General features: G+C 35.5%; 3 protein-coding genes across 3 annotated transcripts; 1 reads left to right on the top strand and 2 right to left on the bottom strand.

Annotated features, from left to right (window-relative positions):
* The first annotated feature begins 4280 nt into the window (after positions 1 to 4280).
* LOC108224257 (triacylglycerol lipase 2) lies at positions 4281 to 7908 on the top strand. Its single transcript, XM_064079728.1, has 9 exons — positions 4281 to 4611; positions 4764 to 4877; positions 6149 to 6289; positions 6379 to 6489; positions 6590 to 6733; positions 6839 to 6879; positions 6971 to 7050; positions 7193 to 7288; positions 7485 to 7908. Exons 1-9 carry the CDS (start codon positions 4414 to 4416, stop codon positions 7805 to 7807), a joined length of 1248 nt encoding a protein of 415 aa, XP_063935798.1. The 5' UTR covers positions 4281 to 4413; the 3' UTR covers positions 7808 to 7908.
* On the bottom strand, positions 7904 to 9247 carry LOC108224258 (probable aspartic proteinase GIP2). The gene has a single exon (XM_017398778.2). It carries the CDS (start codon positions 9245 to 9247, stop codon positions 8009 to 8011), a length of 1239 nt encoding a protein of 412 aa, XP_017254267.1. The 3' UTR covers positions 7904 to 8008.
* A 625-nt stretch (positions 9248 to 9872) lies between these two features.
* Positions 9873 to 11929, bottom strand: LOC108227589 (F-box/FBD/LRR-repeat protein At1g13570-like). The gene is made up of 3 exons (XM_017402825.2): positions 11081 to 11929; positions 10785 to 10946; positions 9873 to 10181 (listed from the first exon to the last, which is right to left on the bottom strand). The coding sequence occupies exons 1-3, from the start codon at positions 11927 to 11929 to the stop codon at positions 9873 to 9875; spliced, it is 1320 nt and encodes a 439-aa protein (XP_017258314.1).
* Positions 11930 to 15165: the final 3236 nt, after the last annotated feature.

Here is a 15165-nt window from a genome sequence, read left to right as displayed (position 1 = left end):
TAGTTTTAAAATCAGAATTAATTCATTTAAAACTAGAAGTTTTAAGTGACTTAATTTTTTTTGAATTGTTTCTTTTATAAAAATTCCTCATAACTTCGTAAGTCATAATTTACCAATAAATTATTTTTATTTTAGTTATTATACTTTTAATAACCCATAAATCATTAATAAGTTAAAATTAGTTAAATATATCTTTTAAACTCACTGCTTATCACATAAGTCACAGCTCAAGTTAAGGAATAAATCATAAACTTAGTCACACACACTCTAGATCTGAAAATTTCATAGATTCTTCTTAAACATAATGTAAAATATATATTTTTTAGCAAGTTAGTATATCTTTGGTTAGTAATTTTAACCAGGGGCGGACCCATAGCTTTGGCTATGGGTTCCCGGGCATCCACTCAACTTCCCGCCGAAATGTAATTATAAGGTAAATTTCGGTTAAAAATTAATTTAAAATTAGCGGGAACCCACTAAAATATCTTACCAAATTTATAATTTACTTTAATAATTCAGAAATCTTATTAATTATTAGGCGATTGTTGTTCGAAATTATTTAACATCTCGTATTTATTAAGATATTTGTATAAATATATTCCTTTTAGTTTCCGTTGTTCTTTAAATTAACATTTAATATTAATATCAAAAATTTAAATATTAATATTTAATTAAATATTAAATATTTATATTAATAAAATAAAACAAGGAACCCACTGAGAAAAAATTCTGGGTCCGCCACTGATTTTAACAATGTCAAACACCAACGACAATATTTAAATTGGTTCTCTATTTTATAATTCATGAAGATGTGAATTGAAAGAGATGGAAAGTGATGGACAAACAGGAGTGAATAAATTATTTTTTTGATGATGAATAAATTTTGTGTTGAAATTAACTTTTATTTTTTAAAAAATCATAAAAATAAAATATATTGATAAAAAAACATATCATATCAATTTGTTATTTTTAAATCAATCAATATACTTATATAAAGGAGAAGCGAGGGGCGTTTAGGTGGCGCCTCTCACATCGCTCCGTTCTATTTTTCTAATTTTCAGGAATTTTTGGATGAAAAATACTAAAAATTAGAACTAATTTTTTTAGTTTCGGATATATTATAAGTAAGTTTCAGAATCTGATTTTGTTTCAGATTATTTATGGAATATAGTAGCTTGAAAATTTTAATTTGATTTTATTTCCATATAATCTGATTTTGTTTCAGATTATTTATGGAATATAGTAGCTTGAAAGTTTTAATTTGATTTTGTTTCTATATAAAGGAGGAGCGAGGGGCGTGTAGGTGGCGCCTCTCACATCGCTCCGTTTTATTTTTCTAATTTTCTGAAATTTTCAGATGAAAAATATCAAAAATTAGAACTGTCTTTTTTAGTTTCGGATATATTAGAAGCAAGTTTCAGAATCTGATTTTGTTTCAGATTATTTATGGAATATAGCAGCTTGAAAGTTTTAATCTGATTTTGTTTCAGATTATTTAATTATGAAAAAGAGTAGCACACAAGTCTCTCTGCACCTATAAATACCCTTATAGGTTGTACGGTTTTGGATCATCTTAACACAACCTTCTCTCTCAGTATCACAACTCTAACTCTCTCTGGTGATAGTTCTATTGCTCGATTTCTAACTCGGTGTTGCCGTTCTTCTGGTGAAGGCTGTTTATACAGTATTAAAAAAAAATAAAAGTTGTTGTAAGCAAAGGTAGTTATAGACCGCTATGTGGGAGTCGACAAATCCAAACACGGGAGAAGAATATAGTCTTGACATGATATTAATGGATGATATCAATAAATTAACTATTAGTGATGTATGTTTGTTGGTTATTCTTTTATAAAATTTGTTTTGTTCATCGGACATGTTTGTTGTTGTTAATTTTTATATGATTTACTTTGCACACAAGAAAATATTATTCATGCATTATCTGTTTGCTCCGTTCAAACAACTTTTAAGTGAAGACTGTTCATACAGTATTAAAATAAAGGTTGTTGCAAGTGAGGGTAGTTATAGACCGCTATCGCACGAATTTAAGTCAGATGTTTTTGTGCACAATCAATCCAAAAAAATTAGAGGAAGGTGACAATGTAAGAACATGATTACTTTTCAAAAAAAAAAACACAAATAAAATTAAGATTTGTCGTGCTTTAAATTGTTAATTACGTGTAGAAATTTATTTTCATATTTTCAACATGAATTATAGTCTAATTTTGCAATTTTATATATTAGTATTGGCATTACATTAAGATATTTATAATATAAAATTTATTTTATCCTAAAAATTTAATTTTTAATCATTAATATATTTTTTATATACAGCCACAAAATTATTGCATTCTACAAATATTAATATTAGATCGTTGATATAATTTTTATAGGCCGCCGCAACGCGCGGCTTCTCAACTAGTTTTCTGAGGTTACGACTTATTAGTTTGGACTTAGGGCTGTAAAATGATCCGGGTGATCCCGGGTACCCCTCTGCTCAAGTACCGGATCATATTATTTTTAGCTTGTCCAGATTTGGGTCCGGGATCGTTTTATTCGGATCTAAACCGATCCCGGGTATTTGAGATTCGGATCTGAACCGGATATGATCCAGTATCGTATTTTCTATTTTTTAACCGGGTAGTTTATGATCCATCGAATATGAGCCAAATATGATCCACTAACACTTTATTTCATTTGTTCAAATAATTATCATTAGTCTAAGTAAACATAATATTATAAAGTATAATAATTTTAAATTAAAACTTATAGTTATATATTGATATATATCATTTATTAAATATATATGAAGATAATAAGTATGATCACATTAAATAAATCATATTTTATGAAGATATAAACTTAAATAAGATATTAAAATTTTATAAAATGATAACTATTTACTTGCAAATATGATGGTGTTAAAATATAATATGTATATGAGTTTGAATCGAATATGAACCGCGGATCATATTCGGTTATTCGGGTAGGATCATATTATGAAAAGTTATATGAGCCCGAATCTGAGCGGGTATAGGTGTGCTCGTATCCGGGATCATATATTATACGGGCTTAATTTTTCCGCCAGATTTGGATCGTTTTCAAAACGAATATGAGACATGTATCATATTTTCGAGCCGGATATGAGCCGAGACACCGGATAGTCCGTATCGATTTACAGCCCTATTTGGACTTTAAAACCCATACAAACTGACTCTAGATTTCTTTTCCTTGTTTCTCGTTAACTGCAACAACACTTTTGCTTATTTGGAGCTCTCTGCTTGTCTTTTTTCAAAAAAATACTTCTTGATGGTTCATTTATTTTCAGTTTATAACTTGTTACGTCACATGCATACTGTAGTTTTAGTTGGGCTTTTTTTTCCCCGGCTAATTAGTTCTATTTAGTTCAACGGTCAAACAAATACTGTTTTTTAAAAGCAAAGAAAAACGAAAAAAAGGAAATTACGAAAACCTTTTATATTTATACTCGACGAGTATATATATGTCAATCGGAGAATACCGGCACTAAAGATAATATTTGCTATATTATAAATTTAGAAATTCGAGTCACAGTTTCACAGACGACTTATCCTTATATTTTGCCGTTCCTAGTATTGCCTAGAACGATAATTATTACACGTTTATAAACATACATTCGTTTCTTACCTGACCGAGCTTGCCTTATTATGGCTTGTTCTTCCGTAAGAAATGGGATTATCTCTTAACAAACACATGTCATAAGAGGTTGCACAACTTGTGAAATATAACCTCCACTCTTCCATCTCCCAACTGCATTCTGTTCCGATTCTGTCTAGAATCAGATCACTCAGCGTCCAATTGTGCGTGTGGGTAAATTGTACTTCCATATGCGTGTGCAATGTATACACTCTTATATTCCCATGCACATACGTACAAACATCTCCTCAAGTTTATGGTTATGCATGGTGGTCAAGTCCATCCAACTACAATTTCTTCGCCATTATAATCGATGTCAGTCATAACCAGTGTCGTAAAAATCAGGAATCAGATAATTACTCAAAATACGGAAAAAATGATTATAAATTATTTAGATGTCTTATTAAATATCTATTCAGTTTAACGAGTTATAAAATAATAATTGAAATTAATCCGATTTTGAGGATAATGATTAAAATTAAGACAATGGTGATGAGTGTGTCAAGATGATGGAAAGAAATGTGGGGCCACACCAAGGCAAAAGTCTCCGCTTTCATACCAGAAGCCATTTATAAATCTTATCGGTGATAATCAAGAAAAAGATCTCAACTCCCTTTCTTATTTTCACACTCCTTTTAACTGCTTAACATTGCCTATAAATACTTGCTTTGAAGCAAAGGCAGTGTTCATTCATTCATATATATCCAATATCCAATTCTCTTCACATAGCAAAAAACAGAGATGGCTGTCCACAGCTTATTCAGAGTGGTCGCAGCCATTGTTGTTTTGCTCGTTGCCATTCACCCTGATCGAGCCGCCTCAGCCTCGGGCCGTGGCGGGTTCGGCCTCAAGAGCGTCGATCAGGGTGATCTGGCGGTGACTGGCTTATGCTCTTGCGCTACTATCTTGCATGCTGGTTATAAATGTCAAGAGCATCATGTAAGTAGGAGCCTTTTTAGCGTTATGCTTGCCAGTAACCATGCACCTAATAAATAACGCATGTGTTTATTTATTGATATGTTATTTATATGTGCATTTAAGACACGTATGTATGAAGATGTAAATCTAAGATATTGTTGTTGATGGTGCAGGTGGTGACAGATGATGGATATATAATAAGCATTTCGAGATTTCCAGAGGGTCGAAATGGTCAAGGCGCTGGTGGTAATAAACAGCCGGTCCTGTTGCAGCATGGCCTTCTTGTGGTGAGATGAATTAAAAATTTTCAAGAACATCTTTATTTAATATTCTCTACGTCTCCTTCAATTATATACGTCTGTTTTTCACCATTCGACATGTATTTTAAATCTAAAAACAAGTTGCAGAACTATATATTATTGAAAGATTAAAATCTGTGCCGCGTTTCCGACCTCTAGAGTCTAGTATATACTATTGACCGGGACGGAGGTAGTAACCTGTTGAAATGTGGTAGATTTGTTTCCGAGTGCCAACTTCAGCTAAAATTCGTATGAAAGTAGTCTGATAACTTTGATGCTTGTGTGAATCTCTGCAAGAACTTCTACTTACTTTACTTTATTTCCTTACTCGGTTACTCTGATGATCTGATGCATCTGTTAATAATTGAAGGAATCCGCGTGGTTTTTTTTCAACTCAAAAAGGAATTATAACATGGTGATCTTTAGAATTCATGCCTCAAAAAGTAAAGTTTGCTTCATTTACAATTATTACTAGTAGACAATTAGTGTTAATAAACTTAGTAGTCTTGTGTGGGTAAAAATTCTAGTCTCTTCTTTTTCAAAGGTCTTCATCACTCATAAGCAGTAAGCATTAGTGGTAAGACGAAGGTCAATGCTGATGCACTCTTCTTGTACTGGTTCAAATTGTCACTTTACCTTTGACTTTGGACTTGTAAGTAGGTAAGGTACTAAGGTGTATAAAAATTTAACTATGCATGGTATTTTCTATATACTAATAATTTTATTAATAAGTGGAATGTCTTTTTACCAGAATTCCCTCTGTCCATCCACATTCTGTTTTGTTGATAAAGTTGCACCCACTTTTAAGAACTAGTGGATCTATGGAGTTAAAAACAATATGGGCTGTAGTCATGTTTCATTCTTCATACAGTAGATCAGTAGATTCCTCGGAGCCAATTGTAAAATGGGTCGGATCTATGTTACCCTTTTAGTCTTCTGCATAGTATCTGTACACTCAATCTCCTCTTCCCTTGCTTACACTAACAAGTCTCCTCTCCTGTTTGCCCTGTTCCTGCTCGTTGATGCATGTGTGCGTCAGTATTTAAATTTTTATGATATCATCCCGACAATAATCGTTCTCTTCCTTTTCTCGCCAGCCATGCCCATGCATGCACTGGCACACCAGAAAATAGAAAACTTTGCATATATTTGCTCTGATGTGCAAAACTGTCTATTATACATCAATCGGATATTTGTTTATAACATACATTTTAAATAAAATAAAAATAAACATACTAATAAGTTAATGAATGGTGCAGGATGGAATGACATGGATGCTGAATTCAGCCAACGAATCTCTAGCATTTATATTGGCTGATAATGGTTATGATGTGTGGATTGCTAATACCAGAGGCACCAGATTCAGCCGACGCCATCTTTCTCTTGATCCCGACAATAAGGTAACCCTCTAACAAATCAAGTAACCATACTATTAACTCTACAAGAGTTCATGTAATTGAGTGAATTATCAAATACCATTATGGTACAGAAATTTTGGGACTGGACGTGGGATGATCTGGTAACTCATGAGCTATCAGCCACTGTTGATTATGTCTTCAAACAAACTGGACAGAAGGTTCATTATGTTGGACATTCCTTGGTAATTCTCATTTTAACTCTCACTTAATGTGAATCTTCCATTACTTTTCAGAGCTTGCATATCTAAGAAAATCCGGGTGTTTAATTGTGTGCATAAACAGGGAACTTTGACAGCACTCGCAGCATTCTCAGAAGGAAATCAGGTAGACAAGGTCAAATCAGCGGCATTGTTGAGCCCAATCGCGTATGTTAGCCACATAACAACTGCACTTGGTAACCTTGCTGCCAAAGCCTTCGTTGGTGAGGTATGTATTCTATCTCCAGATCATCCTTTCAGTGGCTTATCTCGACTCAAGACAGAAATTAATTCCCAACATTACTAATGACTAATGACCCTTATACATTGACAGATTACAGACTTGTTGGGCATAGCAGAATTTAATCCAGTTGGGTACGTAATAATCAAAAATTATGATAATGTCACTTAAATTAATTCTTCAACACTTGTTCTGACATGACTGAGAAGCTTAAAATTTCAACAGAGTGCCGGTAGCTATTTTTCTCAAGGCTTTGTGTGCTAATCCAGGAGTCGACTGTTATGATTTGATTACTGAAATGACAGGTACTTGTACATCATCCTCTTTTAACTCTCATTCTCATATCATTAACAACTTAGTTAATTACTGCAGGACTAGCTAGCTAATCAAGATATCAATTTTGATTAACTAATTTTACAATCTGTTTCTTCCTCTGAATATTTGAAGGCCCAAACTGCTGTCTCAACACTTCCACCGTTGATTTATTCCTGAAGAATGAGCCTCAATCAACAGCAACCAAGAATCTGGTGCATTTAGCTCAATGTAAGTTACAACTAAGTATTAGTCTCATATAAAATTTTTAAAATACGAACTTTAGATAATACGTGGTCAGACCTTTTAAAGATGTCTGTAAGAAGTCAAACGACTTATATGGGAGTATATGAAAACTTGTGTTCTTATCTTTATGTGCAATTTATATTCGCCGCTAACTTTAAAATATTTTTGAAAAAATTTGCAGCCATTCGGTTTGGAAAATTAGCAAAATTCGACTATGGGAGTGTAAAGTCCAATATGGAGCATTATGGAAAAGCCACACCACCTATTTACAATATGAGCAACATTCCAAAGAATCTTCCTTTGTTTCTCAGCTACGGAGGCAAAGACAAGCTTTCTGATACGAAGGATGTGCAGATATTGCTCGACAGCCTGAGGTTTCATGATGTGGACAAGCTGGATATTCAATTTGTTAAGGAATTTGCTCATGCAGACTTCATAATGGGAGTTACTGCTAATAATGTTGTGTATAACCAGATGATGGCCTTTTTCAGAAACCACCAATGATGATTAAGGGCACTATTAAGCAACATGTATGATTCTTCAAAATTTATATAATGTTAATAATAGTGTCTATCTTTATAAAATGGCTCAGCCTCCTCAGAATCTATGTATGGCGTGTTTTGAGAACTTGAATTTCATTTAAAAATTTTCTTTGAGTGAGCCATATATGACACTATCTCATAACATAAGTACACAAAATTCTACTTAAGCAGTCGATGTGAAGTTAAAATTTGAACATGTCGTCTGTCGCGCCAACAGAGTATTGCTGAAACCTAGCCTTGATGTTGCTAGATCAAATTGCAGAACATTATCCTCCAGCTGATGCGTTCCAATTATAATCGGAATCCTCGGGTCCTTGCCTCCATCCACAAATCCAAGGCACAACACATTGGTTCCAGCCTGAACCATCGAATTCGACCCTGTAATAGTCCACACGACGTTCTCATTCTGCAGAACAAGGTCGATAACTGGAACCTTCGCGCCTAACCTGCTGCCTGCCACCGTTTTTTCATCAAAACAGGCACCAAAAGGCGCGACTGAGGCCACTCTAGTGATGTTCATGGCTGTGGCCTCGTTTATAAAGGCCGCGGTCACTGCATTGTAGATTGAAGTCCTCATTACAGTGTTGGGATTTCCAGTAGTGAGCTGCGTTCCACCGTTCTGGATAGTTAACAATGAATAATTTATCGGAACTGCCTTTCCGTTAATTTTAATTTTTTTCACCCCGATGAAATATTCAGCTGACTTGTCAGGCGACGGATGGGTCAGAATTGGCGTAAATTTGAGAAATTTGGTAGCATCGATGTTGGGGAGAAATTTATACGAAACGTCTCCGAATATTATGACACCGTTAGCGGTCGTCGAAGAGGGGAGGCACATTGCGAATTGTCTCTTGAAACTCGATCTAGCAGCTAGTTGTGAAGAAAGCGAGACGCGAGTCCTTCCTAAACCAGCAGAGCCTACTGCATTGCTGGCAAGCTCTTCCAACAGCGACGAAGGTGCACAAAGCGAAACAAAATCTCGTATCGTAAAAACAGGGCCAGGCCTCGATCCGTCGGTCGATATTATGGTGACAATGTCACTGACAACATCATCGTACGTGATAGTTCGTGTGACAGGGTTTTCAGGGTCGGCACCACAGATGTTGTTCCTGCAGCCATCAGAGTCGGCTAACGAGCACTGAGCAGCGCCACATTTAGGCCGGCGAATGGAGGAAGAACTGAAATTGTTGTAGCAGTCAGCCCAAAGTTGGCGGCCTCCGAGTGAAACAACAAGAGTTGTAGGGACTAATGGAGTTCTCTGGCTGATTTTCGTTAAGAATTGTTGCGTTTTCGGGTCTTTCGAGACGGGTAAGAGCAATGCACGAGGGTGGAGAGATTGTTGAGCAGAAGACAGGGAGAGGAGCAGGGAGGACAGGAGAATGAAATGGATGAAATTAGACATGGTTTGTGATGAAATGGTTGAGACTTGTAGTTTGTTTATATAGTTTTAGCATGGTCAATGTTTGTGTGATGAGAACAAAGCGCGTCTGCACGGGGCAACTTGCAACCAAGTGTCCAAGTGGTTGATTTATTACACGCGGAGATCAATAATTGATTTACTTAAAAAATTTCACCCAGAATCGTAAAAAAATAGGACAGGGCGGGTAAAAACAGAGCAACACTCAGACTTCCAATAACAAGAGTGAATCTCCTTGGTTGAATTTGAAATGGAGTATATTTGAGACTTCCGAATACTTAGTTAAAGGTACTTTAGTTTCGAAAAATAGACAGGCAAAGAGCTAAACATCAAAATATTGTGAAATAGAGAAGCAGCCATGACTACTTGTAGCCTACAGTTTACAGAACTTTAAACATGAACACCATTTAAATATCAAAGGAAAAAAAACAAAAATTAAAAACATTGCTGTCATTGAAATTAAACTTAATGAAATCCAGAAAAAAGATCTCCAGTTCTAGAGCCACAAAAAGGGGTCTGATTCTGCAACCACAAAATGAACAATCCCAAGGAGTTCATATTGTTCAATGTTCAGCATTAACTTTCAAAATGAACCTACCAATACTGCTGGTTACCTCCATATTATCTCTGCATTTGTAGATGCTCGGGGGAACCTCATTAACTCTTGCGAAATCCTTAACGCTTCTTTACGGTCACTAATCATGTTAAGAATTCTCATCGATCTAAGCGAAGGAGAAGATGCAAGCAAAAGCTTTATGAACTCGAGCTCAGCCGAATTCTCCACGACATATATTTCCACAGTTTCAAGTCGGTTAAAAGTCATGCCAACCAAGTATAGTGATTGCAAATATTGTGCAACCGATGACACCATTTGTTCCCTGCTTTCTTCCACGTAATTCCACCACTTCAAATCAAATTCCTGCATACAAAGTTAACAGAAGAGCATAGTACTCATCAACATGTACAATTCATTTAATAGTACTTGACCATATTTTAGGATAATTATGTATTCAATCAGAATTATGTTAGTAAGAGATATTTTGTAGATATTCATCCTAATATTTTATTGATGGATTTTCATATTACTAGTAAGGTCAATAACAGAAATTTAAATATGCATGCACACCTGACTACTCCGACTTCAGTCCTCAACCTCTTATTACCAAGAGATCAAGGATATCCGTAAACCTTATAGACAGATTTGAGTTGTCGTCTTACCAACCAGGAGAACAAACAAGAAGAGGATATATGATGACAGATACAATATAAACCATCAGGACTAAATACAATACAATGCTATCATAGACAATATGAGGACATTTTTATGACGTGATAAATAAAGAGAAAGTAGGAATAAAATATAGCTGGAGAATAAAGTGAAAGAAAAACAAAGCAAAATCTAAGCCAAAGTGGGTGGAAAGAATAGATAAATGTGAATATCACTTACAGAGAGGACCGCAAGTCTTTCATACACAGTAGAAAAAGCTATAATAAAAACAGAATTTCAGGAACTAGTTCTCACCAGGTTCATGACGAGTTTTTCCAGTTTGGGCGAAATTCCCATCAAGCAAATAACATTTTTAATCTGACCCAAATCATAAAATCCAACTTTGTCAAGGGTCAGATATTTCAAAGCATCCATTGTTAGTATATGCCTCCTAATCGCTGCACCTGATTCCAAAAACTATCAACACACACACACACATGCCTGTATATCAGAAATTTTTTAAAATTCCAACACATTTGGTTGAAAATATAATTAATATATTATAATTACAATATCAATCAAAAAAATTGTACGTAGTGTACTTTAATTACCTTAAGGAAAGAGCCATCAAGATGAAGATTACCGATTCTAGGCATATTGTCAACTAGCTCTTCCAAATCCACAATTTTCTTTGCCTTTCCACACAACATGAGAACAGAAACATTTACCTTTCGGGTGCATCCAAACCATTGCCAATCAATTTCCCCAGAATCGGTGATACTCAAAAAAGTGAGATTGATATAATATTTAAATTGACGGCCCAAATGTTCAATCCCAACACAACTTTGCAAATATAGTTTTCTAAGTTGAGCCCCAAATGATGTGTAAGCAGTAATTTTGACACCCACAAGAGAAACACTAATCAAATTACGAAAACCTTCAAACATCAGAGGTGGTGTGAGAATACAATAACTTATACTCAGACGAGTCAAATCCGAACATGAGAACAAATAAGATGGTATTCGGTAGGAAACGGATGAACGACGACTATGAAGTTGCACTTCCCTAACTCCCTTGTTTGATATGTTTCTAATCCAAATATCTATATCTGAACAGTGACGAAGAGGGAGATCATAAGGGATGCATAGAACAAACTTTAATATGAGACCACTACGACCTAGAAGAATACTGCTGACAGTTCTTGAAAATTCATATAATTCAAGTTCTCTATTCCTAAAAGAAAACCTCTGAGAAATCCGGTCGAAGAAAAAGTCATCAAAAACTAGATGTGGGTGCATTTCCCATTTCCCCCTCCATATTTTTGAGACAGTGCTCATTCTTGCTACACAATCAATCGGTAATTGCTTCAGAATGAGGTCTAGCAAGTCACTGGGCAGGTTACTGATGACATCAATTGCGTCTCCACAATGAAGCCGCCTTGTGTTAGCATCACTGTCCATATCTCTAAATACCAAAAGAAGTAAGAACCAAACTGAAAAGGATAATGCAAACAATAATGCTACGATATAAATCTAACTAAGTATATGTATAATGGCTAATTGGGTAGTGACAACTAATAAAATTTATCATAGCACCGAATTTATAGAACAATTATTCATAAGACCCATGTATGTCAACAATTCAACCAAACATTATCAAATTTGGAAAAAAGTGACAACCATTTCCGCATATATAAGCGAAAGTTCAACAATTAATTAAAACCCCTAAACAAAAGATAGAATAAAAAAATTATGTCATCATACATAAAGATATTGATTTATTCAACAAAGATAATGATTCATATACACACACACACACACATATTTGATACCTTTATTGCTTGGAGTGATGGGAGTGAGGCAGCGTAAACGTGGTGGAGTGAGGCAGCGTAAACGCGGCGGAGCGAGGAAAGAAATGTGAGATTTAGTGATACAACCCTAATTCTTAATAATGTATTCCCACCTTATAACGACGTCGTGTAATCAGCTGACTGGAAGATATTTGCATATGCCATGAAACGACATCGTTTACATCGTTTAAAACAGAATATACTAGAATGGCTAAACACGACACCGTTTAAGGATAATATTTACAAATCATTTCTTTTTATTTTTTTTCCATTTTCGAGGCAAGTTGTTAGTCTGGCAGGGGAATGTATGCTGATTCTCGTGTACAAGAAAACAACTTTCGGAATAAATCTATATATATATATATATATATATATATATTTATATATATTTCCAAAACTTCTGGAACTATATTGAATTTTACCGTTATCCTCTTTTCTTTTTTCCGCATTTGCATTTCAGACTTCCATACAAAGTACAGCTACCTTGCTAGAAGTGGAGTCAAAGTATGTTGGGCCATGCAACATGAACAACATCAGAACGCCAGTGAATCTCAGCTAAAAGATGTCCGGTAAAGCACGCTTGCGAAGAAGGCAGAGTTCAGGAGCCAATTTGCATATATAACTTCTTGAATTTCTAAAAACGGGAAACAACTAAATACACTAGCGTCTAGCGGTGGAGAAGAGATTAGACCATCATGGAATCTCAACACTGTTCAGGGAGCTCATGTAGATTGATGAAGCTTCAGGTGGCAAGCAACCTGCAAAACTAAACGAAAATTAGTGGTACATTTCTTCCACAATTCCTCCAATTATTCCACCTGCACACAATACACAGATAAAATCTCAAACACCCTACACATAATATACAATTTGGGGGAACTTATACCAGAATGTTACGTACCCAATTTATATCCATTTCACTTCATCCCATGCCTCTCGATCATATACAGCTCTAATCAGTCTAGTTCCCCCTTCATCATAGGCTTCAAGTTCATTAACCCATCCCTAAAAACTCAAACACCATCATACCCCAAAATACATCTAAACTTAAACTCTCAAATCAACAGACCTACCTATTCTATTTATTATTTACCACATGAGAGTATGAGACCATCACACACAACGCAGCCCTGAGGGCGGGTATAACCATTATAGTGATATCTATTTACCTCGGTCCCATTTGCACAATCAATATAAGTTTCTGAAATTTGATTTTCTCAAGTTAGACGATGGTAACACTCGTGGGTGGGTTATTCATGAGAAATCTTTTATGTCAAACCCGGTTCTGGATGGTAACACAAAGGTGATATTACAAAATTGCGTTGCATCTCAAGGGAAGGCTGATTTTTGGTTTCAAACCTTACGAGCGGAACAGTCAGTTATGACATGGGAGTTTTTCATCAAACAACTTCTACTACATTTTTCATTTGAAAGTAGTTAAGAAACTTGTGGGTGAATGTAATTTGCTCAAAAAAAAACTTTTAAGTCCTATGTTGCACAAATTAAAGATCTCGATGTGTACATGATGGCAAGGCATTTACTTAACACCTGACTGCTTTAATTGAGCTGATTCTTAACAAAATCTATACATTGATAAGCCTTCGACGCACCTGGAAGCTATCAAAACATCTAAGGAACAGTATTACTCATGGACTTGATGGAAAAGCAAGTCAAAGGACACTACGCAACTCACTGGAGTTCTGATTCTCCTAAATTTATTTCTGAGGGCAGTAGTATTAAAACTTGGACTTTAAATAGTTATTCAAAAACTCCTACCCAACACTAGGAAAGCCCTAAACTAGCTCCCACTTCACAATAAACCTTTCCAATTTCATATGTTTCGCATATCTATCCTACGGAAATGACTAAACAACAAGACAATGAGCTCTGTGACAACTGTGCCACAAATGCCAAATGCATCTATTGATTTTTGATGATGGAAGATAATGACTATCTTGATGATGGTGAGCTATAAGTATCAGAAATGTAATCTAAACTGAAGAATGCACTAAGAAGAGAGCTTGTATTACTGTGTATCAAAAACTGTATTGAATATCAAGCTTCAGAAAACTGTACACATGGTTCTGTTTATATAGACAGATGAACAGAACCTACAAGAGACTCCTAGACTATTTACATACATGAATGTATCTACACATTTTGTAACAAACTAGTAACGAACTATTCTATGAGATCGTGGCCTGTATGCTGAGGTGGAGCTTTGCTAGCTGTCATGTTGTTAGCTGTCACTGTCACCTTGCACATGCTTGCTGAAGTTGCTTGTATATCATTAACATCCCCCCTCAAGTTGGGAGTGGCAAACATGTTGCAAACACCCAACTTGGAAATGAGATAGGTAAGCTGCTGAGAAGATAAAGCTTTGGTGAATATGTCAGCAGGTTGCTCAGATGTTTGAACATGTGTAGTAGTAATAACACCTGACTGCAGAAGCTCACGCACCAGATGACAATCGATGTCTATATGCTTTGTTCGCTCATGATAGACAGGGTTGGAAGCAATATAGAGAGCAGAGCGACTATCACAGGCTAGAGCAACTGGTGTAAGTTTGTTATAGCCAAATGTCTTGAACAGAGCTAGTAACCACTTAATTTCACAACACGTGTCTGCCATACAGCGATATTCAGCTTCAGCTGAAGACCTGGAGACGGTGTGCTGTTTCTTGCACTTCCAAGAAATGACAGTATTGCCAAACAAAACACAGTACCCAGTCAAGGATTGTCGAGTTTGACGACAACCTCCCCAATCAGAGTCACAGAAAGCATGCAGAGAAGGCTTCGCATTTCGAGCAAAGAACAACCCTTGTCCTGGAGATTGTTTTAAGTAGCG

This window comes from Daucus carota, chromosome 6 (assembly GCF_001625215.2).
Source record: "Daucus carota subsp. sativus chromosome 6, DH1 v3.0, whole genome shotgun sequence".
NCBI lineage: Eukaryota > Viridiplantae > Streptophyta > Magnoliopsida > Apiales > Apiaceae > Daucus > Daucus carota.
This window is presented reverse-complemented; position numbering and strand designations above follow the sequence as displayed.

Excerpts from the sequence above, each read along its gene's own strand:
- LOC108224258 (XM_017398778.2), bottom strand. The coding sequence starts at position 9,247 with ATGTCTAATTTCATCCATTTCATTCTCCTGTCCTCCCTGCTCCTCTCC.
- LOC108224257 (XM_064079728.1), top strand. The coding sequence starts at position 4,414 with ATGGCTGTCCACAGCTTATTCAGAGTGGTCGCAGCCATTGTTGTTTTG. Across the intron at positions 4,878-6,148 it reads TGCAGCATGGCCTTCTTGTG|GATGGAATGACATGGATGCT; the intron begins GTGAGATGAATT and ends TGAATGGTGCAG. Across the intron at positions 7,051-7,192 it reads TTTGATTACTGAAATGACAG|GCCCAAACTGCTGTCTCAAC; the intron begins GTACTTGTACAT and ends GAATATTTGAAG.
- LOC108227589 (XM_017402825.2), bottom strand. The coding sequence starts at position 11,929 with ATGGACAGTGATGCTAACACAAGGCGGCTTCATTGTGGAGACGCAATT. Across the intron at positions 10,947-11,080 it reads TTGATGGCTCTTTCCTTAAG|TTTTTGGAATCAGGTGCAGC; the intron begins GTAATTAAAGTA and ends GTGTGTTGATAG. Across the intron at positions 10,182-10,784 it reads AAAAACTCGTCATGAACCTG|GAATTTGATTTGAAGTGGTG; the intron begins GTGAGAACTAGT and ends CTTTGTATGCAG.